Raw genomic sequence first — 22140 nt, forward strand, 5'->3', positions numbered from 1 at the left:
AAACAGTCCTATGTTACTTGGATTTTCCCTATCTATGCCTCTAGCACTCAGATATCTTTTCCTTGCTTTGTCCAAAGAAATAAGTCTTTCTGCCATGTCAGACAGGTCAAGAGCAGAGGCTTCTTGCAGCTTATTGTGTTCATGGTGGTAGTTTGCATAACCTTTGAATTTGGTTATATCAACAATTCTGCAAAGCAGCACTTGACTGGAAGTGCTACCTGGAAAAAAGAAGCTGAAGCTGCTGAAGCCTTCTTGTCTCCAGATAGAGACTGTTATCTCCTCGTTACTTCTCTTCACTGCAAGTCCCCAGAGCCAACATTTGAAAAGCTGCCTAATTTCAAATTGATTTTTGTTTTATTTGTGAGGTTATTCTTCTTTGTCATGGCTACATTTGCATATTGCATATAGCCAGTTTCTTCTCTAGCTGAAGAAGTGTCTACTTATATTGGTCATCTGATTTCATTCTTTTTCTGCAGTTTATCCTAAAGATTAAATACACATTCTTGGCAGAGCACAATCTTTCTGTTAAACTATGCTATATCATGTAGTTAGCAAAATTGCAGCTAATTGTCTGAAAGTCACTTTAAAGAGATGCTACTCTTTCTGTTCTGTGTATTTTGAAGAAATCATAGATGTCCTGAGTTGGAACGGACCTGCAAGTATTTTCGAGTCCAACTCCTGTCCCTGCATAGGACAACACCAAAATTCACTGGTGTTTGTTCTTGGTTGATATGTTGTTACTGTTCTTACTTGCTGGATTTAAAGTCATAAAATGGAATGGATGGAATCCACCCGTCTAGAAGGGGCATGGGGAGGTATCGGAGGTACGGGGAGAGGGGCAGCCTGTATTTAATGATCAGTTGCTGCTTAGGTTATGAGAAACTTCATTGTTGCTTTTCATTTTGTTACAGCTTGTTCTGCTTGTCTTTACTCACACTGTGTTTACAGTGGCAGGTGGCTCTGAAACCACCAGGAAGGGACAAGGCTTGGTGAAGCTGTGTTGACCTAACCACCAGCAATGTTCATTTTATGTGTGAACACTTCAGTTGTGCAAACTTCCTACTTTTCTCTGGCCTACATGTAACGTCTATATAGATCAGCCCTCTGTCTATGCACAGATGGAATAGCAGCTGTTTGAGGTCAGCAGTCATATGTTTCATTTGAGTGTATTACATCTTAGATCCTTAAAAAGGGCTTCTAACCTTATACTGTGGCTGCTTTTCTGGTGAATGTTCTGTGGCAGCTAGAAGAATATTTAAAATATCTGTGATTAGTGTAAAAGAAATGCTCACACTCTACCTAGTTTGTAACCTAGGCAGGGTATGGCAAGTGCTTCCAAACCTGAGAATGGGTGAAATGACGTGAAATCTTAAATAACAATGCTATTTTTCCTCTGTTGGACTGCAGATCAGATTTTTTTCCTATATATTTAAATATGGAATACAGAAAGGGAATAATTGCAAAAGAGGGAGTTTTACTTCATATATAATATATAAGTATTCCAAATAATATTAAATGAAATCATTCTAAGAAATATGGTTATAGCTGTCCTTGTTTTCATGCCCTTCATGTATAAAAAATAGCCTATATAAAGAAATTGTTGGCTTATAGGTTGGGAATTCTGAAATACAAGCACTGTTGGGAAGACCTGTTTTATTCTGAATCATGATAGTTAAAGGTTTTTCTGCACAAAGTCAATCATACAAAAAGTATGGTATTTTGACTGCAATTTCAACTGAAATCTCCAAAAGAGGCTTAAATTCTATATAGTTCAGTGGATGATACAGAAATTATTTTTATTGCTATTTTTTGGAGCTTTTCCTTTGCAAGATGATTCCATAAGTAAATTTCATTGTAAGAAATTACCTATATTTTGAGAGATAGGATAAGGTGTCGGACCTTCACAGGAACTTCATGCATTTAATTGCAAAATCAACCAATTATTGAGGTATAAATTAATTGGTTTTTATAATTAATTTTATAACTAACATTTTGTTAGATTATTAAAATTCTTAAGATTTTCTTAGGGTTTTGCATCTTTCTGTAAAGCTTCTAGTCTCTATTTTTCCAGCTGTATTTTAAATTTTAGAAACATAATACTGTTCTGTCAGTGAATTACAAGTGGCAGCACTGTCATGTGCTTCTGTCATAAATAGCCTGTTCAAAAACTCCATCTTGATTTTCAAGGTAAACACTATCTTTATTTTGCTGGAAGTAGTAGTTTTTAGTGAATTTTGTAGCTTTTCTCTTTCTGTTTGTTGTAGCGATTGCCAAGTAGTCTGTTAGGTCTAAAGAATTAAGGGGTTTCTCAGTCTGCCCTGAGGTGGTAGGAAGCACCATGGCGTTATCTCGCTATTCTTTTGGTTTCTGATTTGGAAGTACATCAGGGTATGTCATTATTTCTGTGTCCCAGCTTGTCTTTCTCTGCTGGTACCTGCATGTGGAATGTGGGGTGGGAAGTGGAAATGAAAGTGTGAGAAGTACAACAGAAAGGAATTGCAAGAGTGCTGACCCTTGTAGACCTACCACGTCATCCTAAGTCGTCTTGTTGGGACAGCAGAGTACTTAGTATAATGCAAAAAAGAAAATACATGATACCTGTTGGAGATTACATGGAATAGGGGTTGTATCATTATGTGTTGTGTTTATTGTGTGTTAATAACTGGAGCAGGCAGGAAATGTGAGCTTAGCTTCAGTTAGAGCAAGAGGCTGCAAGATCAGGAAATACAGGAGGTTTTATACTGAGGTGTGCTGGCGTTTTCCATAGGCAAGAGGATACAAGAAACAGCTGGAGCATCGTGTTGCCAATAAGCATAATGATACCTTTCACAGACTGAGTGGAGGAATTGAGATCATATCCAATCGCCTTACGTAGGTTGAACTGTTTCATATTATTAACATAATGAGGAGTGTAGTGGCCTGAATACACCCTGTCTTTGAACTGATGTTCACACACAGGATCCTATCTACAGATGTCTAAACCCTTTCCTGAAAATTAGTTCCTGAAATTAGGTAAACTAAAGGGCTTTTTGTCCTAATATATAATTTGTCTATTAGTGCTTATTTTAAAATCTTGTGATTTTATATGTCTTCTCCTTCTCTTTGTTCTTTCTATTCTATATTAACGGTCATCATTTGCATACATTCGGTATCGCTGTAAATCCTCCAAAGAATGCATGGTTTTCACTAAGCCGCGGAGTGAGGTTAGCCCTAGCCCCTAGCACTGAGTTTTGCAGTGAGCAGCTGAGGTCCCATGGGTGGTGGGGAGAAGGGCTGCGCTGGCACCAGCCAGGAGCCCGCCCAGCCCTGTATTTTGTCTCCAGCAGTGGCTGTAACAATAGAGGAAACACATACAATAATTTCGCTCTCTCCCAGGTACTTTCTCTGTCTCCATCTGTTCCCTGATGCTGATGTGGTTTGTTAATTTAGTAACCCTTCCCCAGGGGTGTTCTCTTTGGGCAGTTGCCCAGTTTTCCTGAAGCACGTGTGAACTTGCCGCATCCATCAGTGAGGAGCTCCACCAGCCTTCCACCCTCTGCATGGAGAGCCGTCTCACCTCTTTGTTCCAAATCTGACTCTTGCTAGTGTGAGCTGAAGCCTCCTAGCTCTCATGTTGGAGAGACAGAATCGGTCTCCATCTAGCCTTTTTGTGACACTTGTGAATTTGTAGGATTCTTTTCAGAACCCCCATAAACTGTTACTTCTCCATCTGAATAGACCCGTCCTGTTCCTACAGGGCCTGTATGAACACTCATATGAACAAAATGGACCTTTGATCACCACTGTTTCTCTTCTTCCATATGAAAATGTTCCTTTCTGAGATGGAGGGATCAGAACTGCATGGGGGAACTACAAACATATTTTCTGGGTTTTCCTATTCCTTTTGTACCATGTACTGACACTAGACACATTTGATTTGCCTTTTGACTGCTGCTGTGCACTGAGCTGATGTGTTGCAGGAGGAGTGGAGGCACCCTCTTGGTCGGTGGCACTCGAATTTGGGGTGAGGCGCTTGTTTGGCTACACCATTCATGGTGCTCTCTGCTTGCCGTTCCCCAGGGAACGGTTTCTTGTCCTTTGTGAAATTGCTGTGTGCTATCATCAGCATTAATACAGCCTGCGGTCACTGGTTCCTGAAAGCCTTGCTTGATGTCAGCCCTGGGCCCTCGTTTGCGTGTAGCATCAACAGGAGATGTTGCTGTGCTGCTGTTGGATTGCAGAGCAAGATTTACAGGAGGACGTTCCCTGCATTTTGCTCTGCAAGTAGAATGGCTTTTTTTTTTTTCCTATTACAGGAGAGGCATTTGAAGTTCTGTGCCCGTACCAGGTGTCTGGAGTGAGAGAGGCTTATCTCTGTGAAAGTGATAGGTAACAGCTTATTGTAAATGTAGCTGAAAAATAAAAGGGCTAGAGAGTTGTCTGTACTGCAGTTGCTGCTGACCTTGTACCATATTACAAATATTACGCTTTATACCTAACTGATCGCTTGTTAGGAGCAGTACTGCTGGCATTCATTTTTTGGTGAAAATTAACAGTAATAGCTATCTCAGAAGCAAAGTAAATGCATTTGTATTTCAGGGGTGTCTTACCTAGGCGGGAATGATTTAATTGATGCTGATACTACTGTGTGGGTTGGATGACCTCCTGAGATCCCTGCAAACCCTGTGTTGTAGTGGCTCCAGCATTTGTGACCAGTACCTGCACAGGCTCACCGAACATTAGCTTAGGAATGCAGCATTGGCATCATGCTCCTGAATTTCAGTGTAATTCAAATGTTCTTGAAAATTGTGTTAAAAAAAAAAATATCTGAAGTCAGCCAGATGAGAAGGTGTTTCTTCTTGTTGTGTCTAATAAAACCTGCTCTATCAGCTTTCCAAGCTGGTTGGTGGCTTGTGAGGTTCGGTTGAGTTGCCATTCGAAAATCTGGGAGGTGTACCACTGCAGCAGTTTCCTCCTTAAGGTACTGTTAAGGTGCTGGCTGACAGCCAGCTGGGCATGAGCCAGCAGTGCCCAGGTGGCCAAGGAGGCCACCAGCCCCCGGGCTTGTGTCAGCACTGGTGTGGCCAGCAGGAGCAGGGCAGGGATGGGGCCCCTGTGCTCGGTACTGGTGAAGCCCCACCTCGAATGCTGAGCTCAGGTTTGGGCCCCTCGGGACAAGAAGGGCCTTGAGGTGCTGGAATGTGTCCAGAGAAGGGCAGCGGGGCTGGGGCAGGGTCTGGAGCACAAGTGTGCTGGGGGGCGGCTGAGGGAGCTGGGGGGGTTTAGCCTGGAGAAGAGGGGGCTGAGGGGAGCCCTTCTCGCTCTCTGCAGCTGCCTGAGAGGGGCTGGAGTGATGGGGGGTTGGTCTCTGCGCCCAAGTCACCAGTGACAGGACGAGAGGAAACAGCCCCAAGGTGCATCAGGGCAGGTTTAGGTTGGATATTAGGAACTATTTCTTCCCTGCAAGAGTGGTCAGGCACTGGCACAGGCTGCCCAGAGAGATGAGGGAGTCACCATCCTGGAGGTATTTAAAAGCTGTGTAGACGTGGTGCTTTGGAACATGATTTAGGTGTGGACTTGGCAGTGTTAGGTTAACGGTTGAACTCAGTGATCTTAAGGGTCTTTTCCAACCTAAACTATTTTATGATTCTGTGACCTGTGTGTTATGGCAAGGATGGGAATTACATTACAAACTGGTTGCGAATTTCACCAGTTGCTTTGAAGAACTGCCCTGGTTTTAAAAGTGGAATCCTGTAGAATTTATTCAAATGAATAATTCAGAGTCTCACTTCAGCAATATTTACATTAAAATCCAGTTCCTCATTTTGCATGCAAAAAACCTCATCTTTCCAGATAAGCTTCCCTGCTCTGGTTTCACCATCTTGCTTGAGGTCTGTCTTTCTTCCCTGAGTACCACTCATAGGCTTCTTCCTGTTCCTCAGCGGGCTCTCCACCTCAGCGGAATGGACTGGCTGGCGTGGGTCCAGCCGTTTGAGCTAACCTAGGACATTTTAACTCAAGGAACGTTTGCTCACTTGAGCAGCATAGTCGAAGGTTTTGATGGCAGAGTAGGAAAGCACTAGGAAAATGAGTGTGGTAGTCTTCAGTTTGCAGTTGAAAATTATATTCAAATTAGTGTCCACAGTCTGATTTTACTAGTTCTGTTGTGGGGGCTCCACACTCTCTTGTTCTCCTAGTAAATCTTTTGTCAGCCTGTACTGTTCTAAAATATAAATTTTATTCTAAAAAGATCAAAATTGGATTTTCAACCTAATGCTTTTCTTTTTTTCTTCTCACTACCTTGACTTGTGAACAATTGTTATTTTGTTTACTGAATTTGTTCAAACTCTAGGTGAAAAAGTACTGGGCTGAGAAACAGCTCAAGTGGCAAGTGCAGGAAGAGAAAGATCTACAACATTTGGAGGAATTAAGAAAATTAATGGCTGAACAAGCAGTTAAGGACAGAGAAAGGTAAAAGAAATTAAATGTGAATATATGTAATATCAATAGGAATTTCTTATAATCTAATTTGCTTTGATCTCCCAACTTTCTAAATTAGAGTAAATGGACATAAGTCTTTTTTTTTTTTTTTCCCTTCCTGTTTGGCAGTTAGCCCAGTATATACACCAAGGTTGCATCATGATTGTATCTTGGATGCAATTTATTTGTTAATTTGAATTAATTAATATCCATCGAAGTTTTAGACCTCTATATGTGTGAAACTGTTGTAATCAGGATAGGGTACACGTATTAAAAACAGTCCCTTTGTGATTTTTTTAATTGTAGCTGGGCAATAGACCTTCTACATTCCCACTTTGCAAAATTATTTATAATCAGGTTTGTTTTGTTTCAGAGGCAAGTGAGAGGAGCACATTAAGCACTTAACAGGCTCGAAGATATTTATTATTCTTTTAGAGGGTCTTGAACTATGCATCTAGCTGTAGATGCTCTTCACCTGTTTGATGTAATTTAGGACTTTAGTCTGTTAACACTTGAATCCTTGCCCAGTCTTTGTTGCAGAATATGCCCCTTGATGACCTGTTGAAGGAATACTTGATTTCAGAGGAATTCCTCTGTTACAGAGGAGTGTAAAAAAACCCTGTATGTAGTCTGGCTATAACTGCTCTCAAATTGCAGGCTTACTTTTTTTATATAGAAGGAGCCACCGAATTGCATGAACCAGAAATGTAATTAAAATAGGGTTAAAGTACCATTGGCATTAGAATATTAAACTTTGTCTCAAGCATTCTGTGGGAAACACTACTTCGATCTTACTTCGTTGCAGTGCCTTGCTGGCAGCTAAATGTAAATGCATGTATCCTTATGCTGCAAATATATCTATACCTTTCCTTAAACATACCTGCAATGATTTTTAGCTCATAGCAAAAGAAACATACATGCTTGAATTACTGAGTTTTCAGCAGAACTGATCAGGAAAAAAATGACTTCTCTTTAAACCTGTGTACTGCACTGTGCCATGCACCTGGGGAATGTTCTTTCCTTATGCTAATAAACGTTGCAGAATAAAATATAAGGAAATGGCACAGTTCACTGAGGTATGCAGGAGGGAAATAATCACACCTTCGGGCTATTATGAATCAAAAGTCGGCAAATGCTTAGCATTATGTTTCCCAGAATTGGTGTACTGTACAAAATAAAACAGTTCAAAGAAAAATGCTTACTGTTTATGGAGATTAATAATTCTTTGAAATTACTTAATGCTTTTCATCTTCAAAGCCTTCAGAAACATTAATCAAAGAAGGGCAGAGATGCTACTGTTATTAGGCAGCGTAGTGCTACAAGCATGGTGTAAGGCATTTTAAAATACGTACTGTACTGAATTAAGGTAGACACACTGGCATAATGATTTCACAGTGCAGAACTGCGGTCCTGTAGGAACTAATAGTATTGTTATATGTTTCACCTGTTGCAGCACATAAATTGGGTTTGAGTCTTTGCAGAACTGATCATGAAAGACGGCACAGGCCGGTACCACAGTTCTGATCTGACATGTTGTCAGGCTTGTTGGGGAAAGGAAAGATTTTTGGATTGTGAGCTGACTGACTATTCCAAGTACAAGATATGGCCTGGATAGTGCACTGAGCTTCCAATAGGTACAATAAGACATTAAAAAAATGGTCTGCTGTTATCCTAAATGGCTTTGAAAATTAATTTCAAAATTAAGTAATCAGGTTTATAACAAAGAAAATTATTATCACAGAGTCACTGTGGTGCTCTATTCAGGTCTCCCTTTGTAACTGAGATCGTGGATAGCAGGAGCTATGACCAGGTCAAAGAAAAGGATTAAAGGCACCTGAAACTGGATGTAGAATTTCAAGTGACTAAGTCCAAATTTGCTTTCTACAGCTCCTCTGCTTAGTGACTACCTGACAGTGGAGACATTTAACTGATTGGACATTTCATTTTTTGTCCTGGAAGTTCCCAGGTAGCTGCAGTTTTGTTGTGTGCATGTCTTGGAACGGTTGTCTTCAGAGTAGCTGGCTGGCTACCCAGCACTTGCCTGAACCGCAGTGGGTTTAAGTTTATGTAAGTTCCCACAGATGCTGATCAAGTAAAAGATGGTGAGAGTAGTGAGTTCAACACAAAATCCTAATAAGCAATGCTATCTGCATTCAGAAACATGGGGGAGGGGAAAGGGGTTGTGCTGTGATTTCTGTTCCACACACAATATCTATTCCCTATTATTTTTTCATTCAACAGTCATTTCATACCAAATCTGTAAAACAGTGTTTAAAAAAATCACAAGGGCTGGGGTAAGAGCCTGGGTCTGCCCAGATCCTGTCAAATGCCCCAACAAGCAGGCAAAAATCATATTCCTTTTTTGCTTTCTTCTACTCCCATTCATTCTGTATTGTTTCCTGACAGTGGTCCAGCTATTAAAACAGGGGTGGAGGTGCCCTTACCTAGACTATGGTATATTCTTGCTGGTTGTGATGCTTGCTGATAATGCAGAAAGCACAGATTTGAACTCCTTCAGGCTAAGAACCTGAGACTAAAACTGTCTGGACAAGAACTAATTACTGGCGTGTATCATAAAATGTCTGGGCTGGCCACATTTGGAGAGGAAAGCAGAGAGTTCTGATCCCTTTTTTTGATAAATATTAAAGGTTTAGTAGATGACAGCTCCAGAGAGAGAAATGCTCCAGAAACACAGCAGGTACTAGATGAATGTTGTGCGTACTCCTTACTGGCATTCAGCAGGACTTAACCCCATTAAGCTGGGGTAGCTGGTGGGACTACTTCAGGGGTAAGAAGTTAGTGTTGGCAAAATAATTTTGCATGTGGCCCATCAAAAGTAGAGATTTCAGCATTGGGTGTACATCTACTGGAGTTGGTCCTTTCTACATACATGGGATCACGCATTCAGCTATTCTAAATGTCTTGTTAGGTCTATGTGCCTGTGGCTCTAGGACACTGAATTACAAGCTCTCTTTTAATATGGTATCAAGAACTACAAACTGCATTATTTAAGTCTTATTGTGCTTCAAGAATTGGCATCCAAAAGGGCAGATGTTTGTCTGTTGCAAAAAGTCCACTCCTCCCTTTTTTAATCTATGCAGTGACTTTCAGTCAGGTCCTCCATTGGGTCCCTTAGGTATGGAATGGATTAAACATACAAAAAATATTCTAAAAGAACATATTCCCCCCCCCCCAAAAAAAAAAAAAAACAAAACCCAGCTTTTCATTAGTGTTGCAGGGTGAGAATTAAATTCACATGAAATTGTACAAATATTTTCACTCACTACCTGGCACGGTCCTGTTCTCCAGTGCGGCAGTGAGTGGGAAACATTTGCAAGCATTTTAACCCAGCACCTGTACTGCTGCCAGTCCTGGCCCTGAATTCAAAGGGCAGGGAGGGAGAGTCAGAAGGAAAGGATTGCTCTTGGCAAGAATCTTATCTGACTGTCAGACACAGCGCAGTGGCAGCTGCTTGCCACACAGCTCTGTTCATCACACACCGGGGTGAAGGTGCTTCCGAATCGTGTCTTCCCCTTCCCTTGTGCTCTCTGCAGCAGCACCTTGCTGGCAATGCATGCGGACAGCCTTTCCCCTCTCCCCTCTTGCCCCACCTCAAGGCTTTCCCCTTCCTGAAGCACAGCTCTCGCCAACTCCCGGAGACCCTCCCGCTCGCCCCAGTAGCTGCTGCACGTTGAAGGGACGCAGGACAGAAAGAGCCAGAAAAAACTGTGGACAAATAGTGGGTGTTGAAGCCATTCATAAAGCTGGGCAGGCAAGAGGGCTGTTGGTGGAGTTGATGCTCGCAGCAGCTTTGCTTCAAGCTTGTGCTTATGTTTAAGAATGTCTTCAGAGCTGAGGGCTGGGTCAGGCTGTGCACCTCCGCACAGCCACAGTGCGCTCTGACTGCAGTTGTGGCGTAAATTAGCAGAGGATCTGGCCCATCAGTTCTGTCCTGGGAGCCGGTGGCTACTTCTGAAGCGTTCAAATTAGCGTGTAAAACACTTTCCATCCCAGCTGCACGGTGCATCGAGTCAGCCTACCACAGGTGGGAACACAAGCGGACCTTCTTAGCCACTAAGATAATGCGGTCTACTATTTATATGAGATTTATTCAGCTGACAGCAGTGAACAGGTTAAGTTGTGATAGAAGGCAAAAACCATCTATGTTATAACCCAATTTTTAAAATTTTTGCTGAAGCTTTCATAATAAACACAGTAGTTCACTATTTCCTATTGAATATTGATGAGACAGTGTCTGAAAGCAGAGTTTTAATGAAACTGGTCATCAAAAATTACGTGTGTACCCACAGTACTTCAAAAAGGCAGCTTTACTGAAACTAATCAGCTAAGCTCATTTTTCAGCTGGTGATTTATTAAAATTGTTACTTACTGTGGTACTTAAAGTCAAAATTGAGTATTAAGATATTTTAATTTTAAGCTTTTCTAGAAAATTAAGTTTACTTTGAAGAAATAATAGCTAAAATATTACTAAGTATAATAGAGTGAAAGAGAATTAAGAACTTTATTTGGATAAGGACACTGTGAAATCAAAGCTTAAGTAAACATTTAAAGCCAAATATAAAAAATATTAGAAGAATGTTCCAAATTAGGAACACAATGTACAGTTGAACCTGTATTTACAAGGTTCTCTGCCTTCCCGGAGTGTACATCTCCTAGCCCTGCCGCTACCCTCTGACAATGACACTTAATCTTTGTTAGTGCTGGCCTTGGTCTCTCCGGCACGAGCAAGATGATGATCTCCTTAGGATAAGATAGTCATGAAAACATGAACCACCTTCTCAGGAGCAACAAATGCTGCATCAAGGTGCTCATCCTTGCTCTGCCCTGGGCTGCCTGCTGGTTACTTTGCCAATCAATTGCCATCACTCACACCTGTTCAAACTGGGTATGGAGGTGCTGTAAAATGCTTCCACTTATGATGATCTACGTCCCTATGGGCATGCAAACTTCTGCAGTATAGGCAGTGTGTTTGAAATTAGACCTGGATGAGCTCCCCTTGGTTTTCCTTGGTAATTTACAGAGGTTTCCAGGGTACTGGATTTCATATTTGATAACACTGGAGTGTTTTAGAACATGTGTCATAGTAGTCAGCTCCAGCACAGTGAAAGGTTTTCAATGTAATATAGTTTTTATAATTTTTCAGAAAAATATGAATGTCTGCTTTTCATTAAATTTTATTCATAGAAGAAGATTAGGCTTTCTCCCTGGAACACAATTACTTCTGAGGATTACTACTGTAAGCATTCATCTGCCTAAACTACAATGGCTACAGTAAGAAACGGAAAGCCTCTCTAGGGCATCCTCAGGCAGCTTTGTACCACCCTCTTGGGACAAATTTGTTTGTCCTGATAATTGCTTTTGGATTATTGATGCAGTGGTCTTTTCTAGCTGCCAGCATAACTGTATGTTGAGTTCTGATTTTTCCAGTTTATAGCCCAAGTTATATGCTCCTTTGAGCTTACTAAAATTTCAAGAGTAAGAAGATTAAAATATATGTTTTACTGTAGTCGAAGCAGCTCTTTCTCCATTTCTCTAAAGGCAAGTTAAAGTTTCAAGAGCAAAAGAAGGATAATTCTCCAAATGCAAAGCATGGCAATGGCACCTCCTATATAAGAACTAAAAGTGACATACCAAAGAATACCCTACAGCTTTGTAAGAAACAGAGTTTGGTGGTAGACTGAGGGGTATTAGGAAATATGGTTGTGGTATGGTCGTCAGGGCTATAGAAACCTATTGCGAAATGTTGACTAGCAAAAATAATGCTGTAGGTAAAGTTTCAGGATTATTTGTGCTAACCTCTGGTTTTTTCCTTCTGAAGAAGGATGTCATTCTCAAGTTTTCTTGCTTTTTCCAGTGACAAGATCGGGAGTGATGTGATTCTTTTAATGGAAAGGGTTATAGGAAAGAGCAGTTCTGCCATGCACAGATGTCAGGGAACATTTCTTCTTGGCAAAGAAAATGGAGAAAAAAAAAGAGTAACAGGGCTATATAAAGCATGCTAGAGAAAATCTGCGTTCTAGAAATGAAATCTGAAAGGGTAGCCAAGTTATTTATAAGAAACAAACCAAAATAAGAACCCCCGAAACAAAAATTACAACTCCCCAAACCTCCCAAAACCCCAAATCAAAAACCTCCAACAAAAATAACACGTTCAAATGAAAAAGCACTTTTTGCATTTTTTCAGGTGTTCTGATGAACCTCCACATTATTATTATTAGGTGTGGATATAGAAAACATCGGGCTAGTTTTCAAACTGAAATATCACAACAGAAATTTAAAATTACGCTTGACCAATGTTTTTTCCATTTGTACGTGTGCTGTTTTGCAGGGTGAAGTTTAGACAAGCATTACTAGAAAAGCGGTGGCTGGAGAAGAAGGAACTGGCCCTTCAGGAAGCACGTGAAGAGGAGGAAAAAGAGAAACGCCTTGAAGCACTCCGACAACAGGTGGTTTTATTTCCTGTATATAGTGTTTTCATATATATATAATGATACAAACACATACTGTCATATTATGTGAAAGATAAAAAGAACATTTTATCAAAAACAAATAAATGAAGAAGTTAAAATGCACTTTTGGCCTGACTTTAACAGTCATTCTGTCATGTTATAAATCCTGTGTGCTTTGTAACTCTGACAACAGGAACATCATGATGCTAAATTGCACTGCAGAAGCTGTTGATGTCTGAAAACAGATACTGTTTTTTCTGGGTTGGATGTGATTTCACTTTTTCTTTTTTTTTGTTTGTTTGTTTTTAAATAATCTTAAGTGTGCCTTGAGTCTCAGGCAAGATTTATGAGTAATTTAAATTCTTTTTAAACTCTGAAAACTTACAGACTTTGGACAACTTTTCGCCAGAGATATATGTAACTCTGTGAAACACTTGCATGCTATTTTAAAAAGGACATCCCAGAAAATGCTTGCTGATGTTTGTCATAGTAAATGTGGGGGTTTTTTCTACTGCTGACTTCGGAAGGAGTAATTTTACCTTCATTTATATTTTTGTACCTAATCTCCTTGTTTTTTCCTCCAAAGATTAAAAGGAGAAAGTTGGAGTGCAGCCAAAGGAAAATTAGGGAGGGAGAAAAGGTGCTCCTCAAACCCTTTTGATTTTGGATAATTTAAACAGCAGTAATGCAGCAGCTTTCTTCCTGGGACTAGCTGTGGTTGAAAGTACGGTATTTGATGCAGCCTTGACCTCACCTTCAGCATGTCCTTTGGCTTCGGGGTGAGCCACCCCAGTACAGTGTGCATGCCAGTGAAATTCTTCCTTAGTCCCTTGTGGACTGTTTGTGGCCTTATAAGTGCTTTCATTTCAGCATTTGGGTGGACAAAGTCAAGAAGAAAGAAAAATATAACAGAGGTCAAATACTCTGAGCCACCTTCTGTGGGAGAGCTGAGCATAACAGGAATAAACAAACCCCTAAGGGATCATTGGTCTGTTATTTCAGTCATTTTTTAACTGTTGCACTGAGGCTCATTTCCAGTCAATAATGCTTTATGGTCAGTAATCTGATGTAATTAAATATTTTTTAGTATGTTGTAGTAGGTTTTTAATGCGTTTTTACTAACAACTCTGTTATGTCTTTTCTAAGTTACGGGCTGTAGTTAAGGTTGAATTTCAGTGTCTTTTGTGTTGGATTTTACAAGAGCCTGGTTGAAAGTCACGATCTGTTCATCTCATCTGACTGACCCAGTTCTCCTACCGAAGTAGGAAATGCTTCTAGAATGGCCTTTGACCAGGATGATAAGAGTTCCCACTTCATTAAATTTTTCCAAGTAATATTTCTTCTCTGTGTTTCACACTAATGAAATTCTGCTTCATAAAATCTGCCCCTTGGTTGTATGTGGGGAAAAAAAATAAATCTTATCCAGTCTGTGTATTCTGACAGCCTGTAAATACAGATGACATTTTATTAAAGAGTTGGGAAAAAAATGATCATACACAATTTTAAATATGTTTTTCTGATTTTAGCCGTTCAGATGGTGTCCTGACTTTGTTTTGCTCATGCATCTTTCTGTATTTTTCCGAAGTAGTATTAGCCTGTATCTGAATATTTTAACACAAAGGAAATAAGCAATGAAAAAAGGTTGGCTCTTGCACAGTGTAGTGTCTGGGAGGATCTTTGATACTCATCTAGCTACAGGAAATTAAACAGTTAAAACAGACGCACTTAACTCTTTGGGTTTTTTTCTTATTTGTGGCACCTCAATGTTGTTGCCCATGACTCTGTAAAAGCTGTGAACTACCTATCTGAACACCTTTGTTTCCATCCAAAGGAAAAGAAGGTTTGGACTTCCAGGAACTGGGTATTGCTAAATTATGAGTCTGCTGGTTCCTTTTCGTTACTGGTTTTGAACATCAGAGCTCATGCCAGTCTCTGCTAGAGAGCCAGGATGCTATTGCTTCGCTCTTACAGCATCCTTGCTGAGCCGAGGCCGCCTCCGCAGCCAGGCCCACACGCCACTGTTACGGTGGGAAGATTGGTCGTGCACTTACTTGGGAAGTGCTCTTTTCTGGTAGCCTGAAGCTTAGCATAAGCTTACTTCTGATCAGGGGGATGGTGAGGTAGCAACATAAGCTCTCTTTCCATGGAAATGCCATCCAGCCTTCAGGTTAATGTTTTCAAGGACTGACAATTGGCATTCGCAACATGCAGGTTATTCTGTGTTAAGCCTGCCCACGTAGCAGGCGAGTCTCCGCTTTACAGCAGTTCTGGGCATGGACAGTGCCATATTACGTACAGCCCATTAAATGGTCTCCATTGTGAAACAGGAGAAAATATCCCTGATCATTATTCTCTGTCAAAGTGGTTTTACTCAGGATTCAAGTTTTAAGCTCTATAAATTTTATATATGGATACAAGGTGGTTTAAGACAACTTTTGGAATTTTTAAACCAGGAAAATGATTGTGTTCTCTAAGGATGTGTTATTGATAATAACATTTTCTCACCTTAGGCCTACGCAGACAGGGTAATTGTTATTGTCATGTTGTGTATTTTAGGTTGCCGTTGTTGCAAAATTTGATCCAGCTAGAGTAGTGGCTGATACGGTGGCGTCCAAAGCTCGGATGGGCATGGGAACCAAAGAAGAGTTTGATCTTCAGAAGCCACTGTTTAAGTTGCATACGTACAGTGAACAGCAGGTAATTGTTGGTAATCATACTATATAGCTTGTTGTATGCACATATATCTTAATAGCGATTTATGATAGCAATATCAATAATATATCCCAAATAGCAATATTAACGTGGAATATAGAATATAATGAGTGTAAAAATAAAAACTTTAGGAGTAATAGGTGGGGTAATCTCTCTGACCCAATGCAGATGCTGGAGGAGCACAGCAAGAGTGGACCGGAGAGGTCCATTCAGATCCAGCACAGGACTCCCACGCTCCCCCCGAACGGCGTCTCCCATCGTCCCCACTGGAGAGAGGATATGGGGCTAAACAGGCCATTGGGCAGTTCCTGTGTTTGCTAGGTGTTTTGACTGATCTGTGTGCTATTTTTTCATCACAAAACTCACCCCTTTTACACTGTTATGCATTTATTTAAGAGCGCGCCTCGTTTTTGCCTGCTCCAGTTAGTGTTGTACCATTTGAAGTGAACTGACTCAGCATAAGTTCTCCTGACTGTATACAAAAGAGCTGGGCCACAGGTAACTTAATTATGGGGTATTCTTTTTTCTTGGAAGATTATGCACAACATAAATCTCTTCATAAGCTGAAAGTTAGTATCTTGACTATCTTTACACTGTTGCTGGATTGAAGATCAGCCGGGCTGGGATATGCAAGGGCTACAGGAGAAGAAACCAGTGAGGTGTAAATGCAGCAGGAAACTGAAGTAACTATACTCCTGTTTTCACATCACTCGGATTGCTGAGGACAGTGCTACCTCAATCTCAAATGGAATTAAGCAACAGAGGGGAGGATTTTTTTATTCCCTTACTGTTCCCCATCTGCTCAGTCTGTGCATTCGAAATTATTCCCACTCTGGGATTTGAAAATTATGTTTACAGAAAGAGAAGTGCTATGATATAATTCTATGGCATAAAAGCTTTCTTTTAGCACTGAATAAGATGAAATTTAACAATGTCTATAACCAAGCTTTCCCAGCGCTTCCATTTTAGGACATTTTAAAGCTTCTCACTTTGGTAAAGGAGAGATGTGGTACAAGAGATGTAGTTTTTGTTAGACTACTAAAATTTACCCAAATCCGACCAATGTACGAGGTTCTGAAAAGGCTTAGCTCTGAACGTGTGTATTTGGGATTGATACCTGAAGTCTCAGAATATTCTTCCTGTTTCAATGCCAAACAAGTTTTGGTACTGCTCGGCTGCAATTCATGTCTCCTGCCACGCGTATTAGCGTGCTCCATCCCAGAGCACAGCGGTTGTGGGTAGCGTTCCCAGTGTTGGCCTTCCCAGCAGCTCTGGGCACTGTGGCAGGTGGTGCTAGGGCTGAAGGCAATGGGGCACTCTTGTACTGTCACTGCTCCCCCGCTGTGGCCCATGGAAGGAGGACTTGAAAGAGGCTTACGGATTTTGCCACGTAACCTTTTGACAAATTTAGATGTAATTTCCCTGGGTATTAATTGCTGTTATGTAAAATGGAAGTGGTACTGCCGTGTAGTCACAAGGCAACACTGGGAGAAGAATCATAGACCTGTTGGAAGCACTCGGATTCCATAGAAACAAACAAGAAGGGATTACAAGTCTTGTGCTGAAAGCGGGACTGTATTGATGGGGAGCATTAGAGAAGTCAGCAGCTCTGCAGTGAGTAGGCTGAACTAGAAGTCACTCAGTTTCTCATCTACCCTTTGAGTTTTGCTAAGGAATGATAACCAGGGCTCTGTTTAAAATAGTTTGTGATCATTAACATTAAAAAGGATAATATCAAGATATTGCAGTGAGATAAGGCTTGTTCACTGTAGAGTTTCTCTGCTTTTGAAGGCTTTATGACCATAATTTTGTCTTCTAAAACTTTTAAAATATATATATCCACAGATAACCTGTAAGATATACTGTACATATGAGGATAGTATTGTTTTTCTATTTATCCTTTCTGTGGTTTATTTTAACAGATCATTTCTGACCCTAGACTCCGTGTTGAGCTAGCTCTTCGAGAAGCTGGACTTCATAAAACACCTTATGTAAAAGAGATTTTACCAAAGATTCCTCCACTGAAGCTTCCAAGAAGAGATATGGAATCTACAGCTTTTAAAATGTAGAGCTCCTCTCATATCAGGAGTAGAGAAGCTTCAGGGGTGCTGTCCGGCCTATAATGTGAAAACTTTAAATAAACTTCCCTTAGGCTGTGTCACAGGACGACTTAGCTCTCTGTGTGCAATCATTCAAAAAATCCAACGTGCCTTTCCCAGGCAGTGCTACACCACTTTACGCCTGCCTTGGTGAAGGTTTTGTCGAGGTTTGGTGGGTGTAGGCTGCTCTTGTATAACTCCCCATGTCCCCTTCTGCTGGGAGATAGGACAACTGTACATGAGAGACTCCTACAGACGTTACAGGCCCATCTGATATATAGTGTCTTGAGTGGGAGCTCTGGTTTTTAATTAGCAGCATAAATCCAAAGTAGCTTTGCAGAACAGTCACTTTAGATTAAATTATGATACCCGAATACATCCCACAACTTTCATTCATTCAAGGTTTCTTGAGATTTTTATTCTTTTAATTATGAAATCTTCATCATGAATGTTTCTGTTATTCCTTGATTATTACAAGAAACTTAACCTTTAGCTATATTTAGAAACCAATTTGCTGCATCATACTGACTGCAAACTAGTCACGCAATTTCCTATTACAGATTAGCCGTTCAGTATAAATTAGAAGTTAGAAATAATGTTTCAGACCTGGGATCTTTATTTTGGAGATGAAACTACTGAATATGATTCTATCACATAAAAGGGAAATTGATGTAATTTCATTTTGTAACTGATTATATTTTCAAGCCTTACATGAGTGTAAAATATATGCGAACAGGTCATGATTAGCAGTTTAACCCAAAATTTCTAAGGACGATGGGTATGAGAAAGATCTGAACATCCATAGTTGTGTCTCTAGATAATTATAGGAGCTTCACTCAGGTAATATTGTAAAGCCCTACAGGTGTTAATGGATCACATCCCTCCAATGCCTTTGAAGCAGACAGTAATTCCTCACTGTTGAAATGAGAAGTTGAGGATTAGGGTAGACGAGAGCCCTGTCTGTGTTCCCCCAGCGGAGCCCACGGTGCAGGTCCAGGTCCAGCAAACACCAAAAGAGCAGTTTTACTGCCAGCTACTGTGTGCCACCTCCTTACCTGGTACAGAGGGCAGGGCCCCTTCCCCTGACACATTCAGTGACTCCGCACCAAATGTTTTGCAATCAGAGACAAGCAACGTTAAGCTTTCACACCTCAAACTGATGGTAACGTTGGCAAAACCTTGTCGCGTAAGCCTAATCTCGGCAGGTGTCTCTGAGCACCTCGGGGAGGGAGGCTTGCTCTGGCCTGGGTGTTCGAGGGTGCAAAGTCAGAAGCAGACGGAGGCTCTGGGAAGGCTGCCAGGAAGGCAGGGGAAGAGCTGCTGCGGCAGGCTCCCAGCAGCAAGCAGGGTTTAAGACCAGGAGCAACGTAATCTGAGCACTGAAGCTAAGTTAGTTTAATGTGGGGAGAAATGCTACAGGGACTGCTCAAAAGCCGTGGGAGCTGTACGTCTTCTGGATTCAGCTTTTGCATGTTTGTGCTAAAACTATAATTCTGTGAATGTTTGTGCATGTTATTTTGGTATCTCATTTGGGGTAACTCATTATTTTTAAAACACACTTGGCCAGCTTCACAACTTGTTGGATATTCCTGCAGGGGAGACCAGCATTGCTTTTCTTCTCTTTTGGAGGCCAGATTGGCTGCTAGACTGCTTCCCAGAAACAGATCCCAAACTTAAGGCAGTTGAGGTTTTTTTTGTGCTTTTAAAGGCAGTTCTACAAGATAATTTCTGTGGCGCAAATCTTTTCAGATTACAGTTGTCATCTTTTATAAATTCAAAGACGTTTATGGAAAAAGGAAGTTTAAATGTAGCAGACATTTGGTTTTGAAATGAAGGGCACTGATTTTTAGGCAGTGTCTTTGTGATTGTCGTCACGCCCATCGTTTCTCAGGGAACAGACTGAGGAGAAGTCTACATCGATGAGTTTGTGCTGGCTCACTGCAACCATGATTTGGGACTTGTTATTGATACAGTGAGGCCAGGATGAGGATTTTGAGAGGGATTTTTCTGTAAAAACATGCAGGTCAGTGAAACGCTTTCAGGTATTTTGCTCGGCACAAGCGGAGGCTGCGCTTGCCCGGAATGCTCCGGCCGAGCACCTCGGCCGTTCTCCCTGGCCTGGCCAAGCGCCTCTCTTCCACGTGCCTGCGGGAAGGGGGTGGATGCTTCGCCGTAATTCATCGTCCTCACCTTAGCGCCGTTCACGAGGGATGATCAAAGCCCTTCGGGAAATGGAGATGCTTACAAGGACATTTGTTTTCATGGTATATGCTTTCCACCCTTTTTTAAAAAAAAAAAGAAATTTTGCAAGTTAGTTTTGTACACACATGTATGAAATTACTTACACATAAAAGTAGTACTTTAGAAAATGTTAATGGGAAATAGACTTCCCAACTGGCATCTCCTGCAGCCCTACTTTGTTGTTTTTGACTTGGTGAGGGTAACAGTTCGGAATTCATCTGTCCTTTATGCCAGTGGATGAAGTGTGTGCAGTTTGACTAACAATCTGATTTTTTTAAAGCCTAAGAAAAACTTTTTTTGAGAAAATTAAGTTATTTGGTTGCAAGATATATGACTTATCTGTGAATTTTGGTAGCCAGAAAAGTTGCTTAAATGTTAAATAGTGCCTGAAAGTCAAGTACCCAAGTGGAGCCGGATCAGTTGATTTAGTATCCAGCTGATGCAAAACACTTCAAGTTTGTGCCAGCTTACGCGCCCCTGAGCTTAGATGCACATTTACGTGTGTGTTCATAGAAAAAGAAGAACGTAAGTGATTGTGATGACAGTTCTGACCCCCCTGAGAATAGAGAGGGCTTTGCAGTAATGGTCAGTGCTTTGCGAAGGAGCTCCCCAAGGACACGCATTCCCAGCTCCGTAAACTATTCACTCATCTGAAACCCGTAAAGAGCACCAAACTTAGAACGTGCAGCAGAAAAACCGTTTAACAACATAATCATTAAGATAAAAGCAAAGTAAGAAAAACAAGAGCCTATTCACTGGAAAATAGGGAGTTCACTGTCTCCTGCAAAGTTAATGACCAGGACTGTGTTTCTGTAAGATACAGCAGAGCAAGCCTCACCTATAAAATTAGGCAAAATGTTAAAGAATCGTATTTCTTTTCCTGGAGTGGTTTTAAATTATGTTCACAAAGGACTTAAGGTACATTCCTATGAGCGTACAAGTTTCTTTAAGTGGATTTTGGACTTAGCTGAGCTGAGTTTGAATGGTAGGTTAGATTGCACGGTGACTGGAGTGATTTTGTTTGCATTCTGGGAGGACACTGGCTCCTTCCTGGGATTCCTCCCCCCTCAGATTAATATCTGAGCCTAAAAATTGCAATCTCGGAATGGAAACGAGGAACAATCTCTCTTGTAGAAAGTGGCGTTTGCTTTTTTCATGGCAGCGAGCTGAATGTGTCATGGGTCGAAGTGCGGGAAAGTTGTTGGAGTAGCTCAGGGGGACCACGGCAGTGAGATCCCAGTATCCTTAGACTTACGCTTTTTGTGCTCTTAATATCATTAATATCTTAAGATCCTCTCCCGTGTTTTTTGATAGTTAAAATTTTGTTTACCAGAACTCTTAAATCCTGTAAGTTATTGTTCCAAAGGTGTCAAAAATAATTTGGAAGCAAGCTTGTTTGTGAATCTTAACAACTGGCAGTGAATTTGCTAGGAAACTCTTCAGGCTGTAGGTGACCCTCTGCAAAACCCCCCGCCCTCCACTCCACCCAGGCGCAGGTTAGTCTCTTGCAGCTTGTGGAGATGCTGGAAGATGATTTTCTGGACGGTTGATGGGTGTTGATTATCAGATGAACGTGGAAGGTGCAGTTCCTGGCAGTTACCTGAAATCAGTCAAGGTTATATCAGTACGGTGTGCTCCCCATCCCTTTCCCTCTCGGGGGTCCCCGTGTGCCCCACGCCCAAACCTGCCAGCCACACGACGGCGGCAGAGCTGCTCCTGCAGCCGGGGCAGGGTGGGCAAGGCGGGCCTCCTGCACGCTGACCTCTTGTGTTCAAACGCTCTAGTACGCGACAGGTTTTGACGGACCTTTAAATATTGTCTGAAGGGCCTTTGTAACAGCAACGAGTTAAAATAATGGTCGCAAACATGGATTAATCTTGTGAGTTGTTTACTTAGGCTTTACACCAAATGCAAAGGGATCTCCTTCCTGGAGGCTCGCTGTGAAAAGGAGTGACCCTAATGGGACGGTCCTTCGCGACCGCTGAGGGCAGGAGTGGGGCGCGTGCGCTTCGCTAACACAGTTCTAATTTCTGTGCAGATTTCGGCTGGCGCTCGCCTCAGGCGGGCAAGTGTTTTCATGCAATTCAGGCCGTATCGGAGGTCTGCGGTTATTGCACGGCAGCGTTTGCTGGCTCTGGCTGCCCTGCTCGGCCATGGAG

General features: G+C 41.5%; 1 protein-coding gene across 11 annotated transcripts in view; it reads left to right on the top strand.

Annotated features, from left to right (window-relative positions):
- CCDC148 (coiled-coil domain containing 148) overlaps window positions 1-19237 on the top strand; it is a 78129-nt gene extending 58892 nt beyond the window's left edge. For all 11 annotated transcript variants that reach the window (XM_075092691.1, XM_075092693.1, XM_075092687.1 and 8 more), the window contains 4 exons: window positions 6332-6450; window positions 12809-12926; window positions 15486-15626; window positions 17564-19237. In XM_075092691.1, the coding sequence (XP_074948792.1) occupies window positions 6332-6450; window positions 12809-12926; window positions 15486-15626; window positions 17564-17710 (525 nt within the window). In that variant the 3' untranslated portion in view covers window positions 17711-19237. The remainder of the gene's footprint in view (window positions 1-6331; window positions 6451-12808; window positions 12927-15485; window positions 15627-17563) is intronic.
- The last annotated feature ends 2903 nt before the right edge of the window (window positions 19238-22140 follow it).

Source organism: Phalacrocorax aristotelis, chromosome 5 (genome assembly GCF_949628215.1).
Source record: "Phalacrocorax aristotelis chromosome 5, bGulAri2.1, whole genome shotgun sequence".
NCBI classification, from domain to species: domain Eukaryota; kingdom Metazoa; phylum Chordata; class Aves; order Suliformes; family Phalacrocoracidae; genus Phalacrocorax; species Phalacrocorax aristotelis.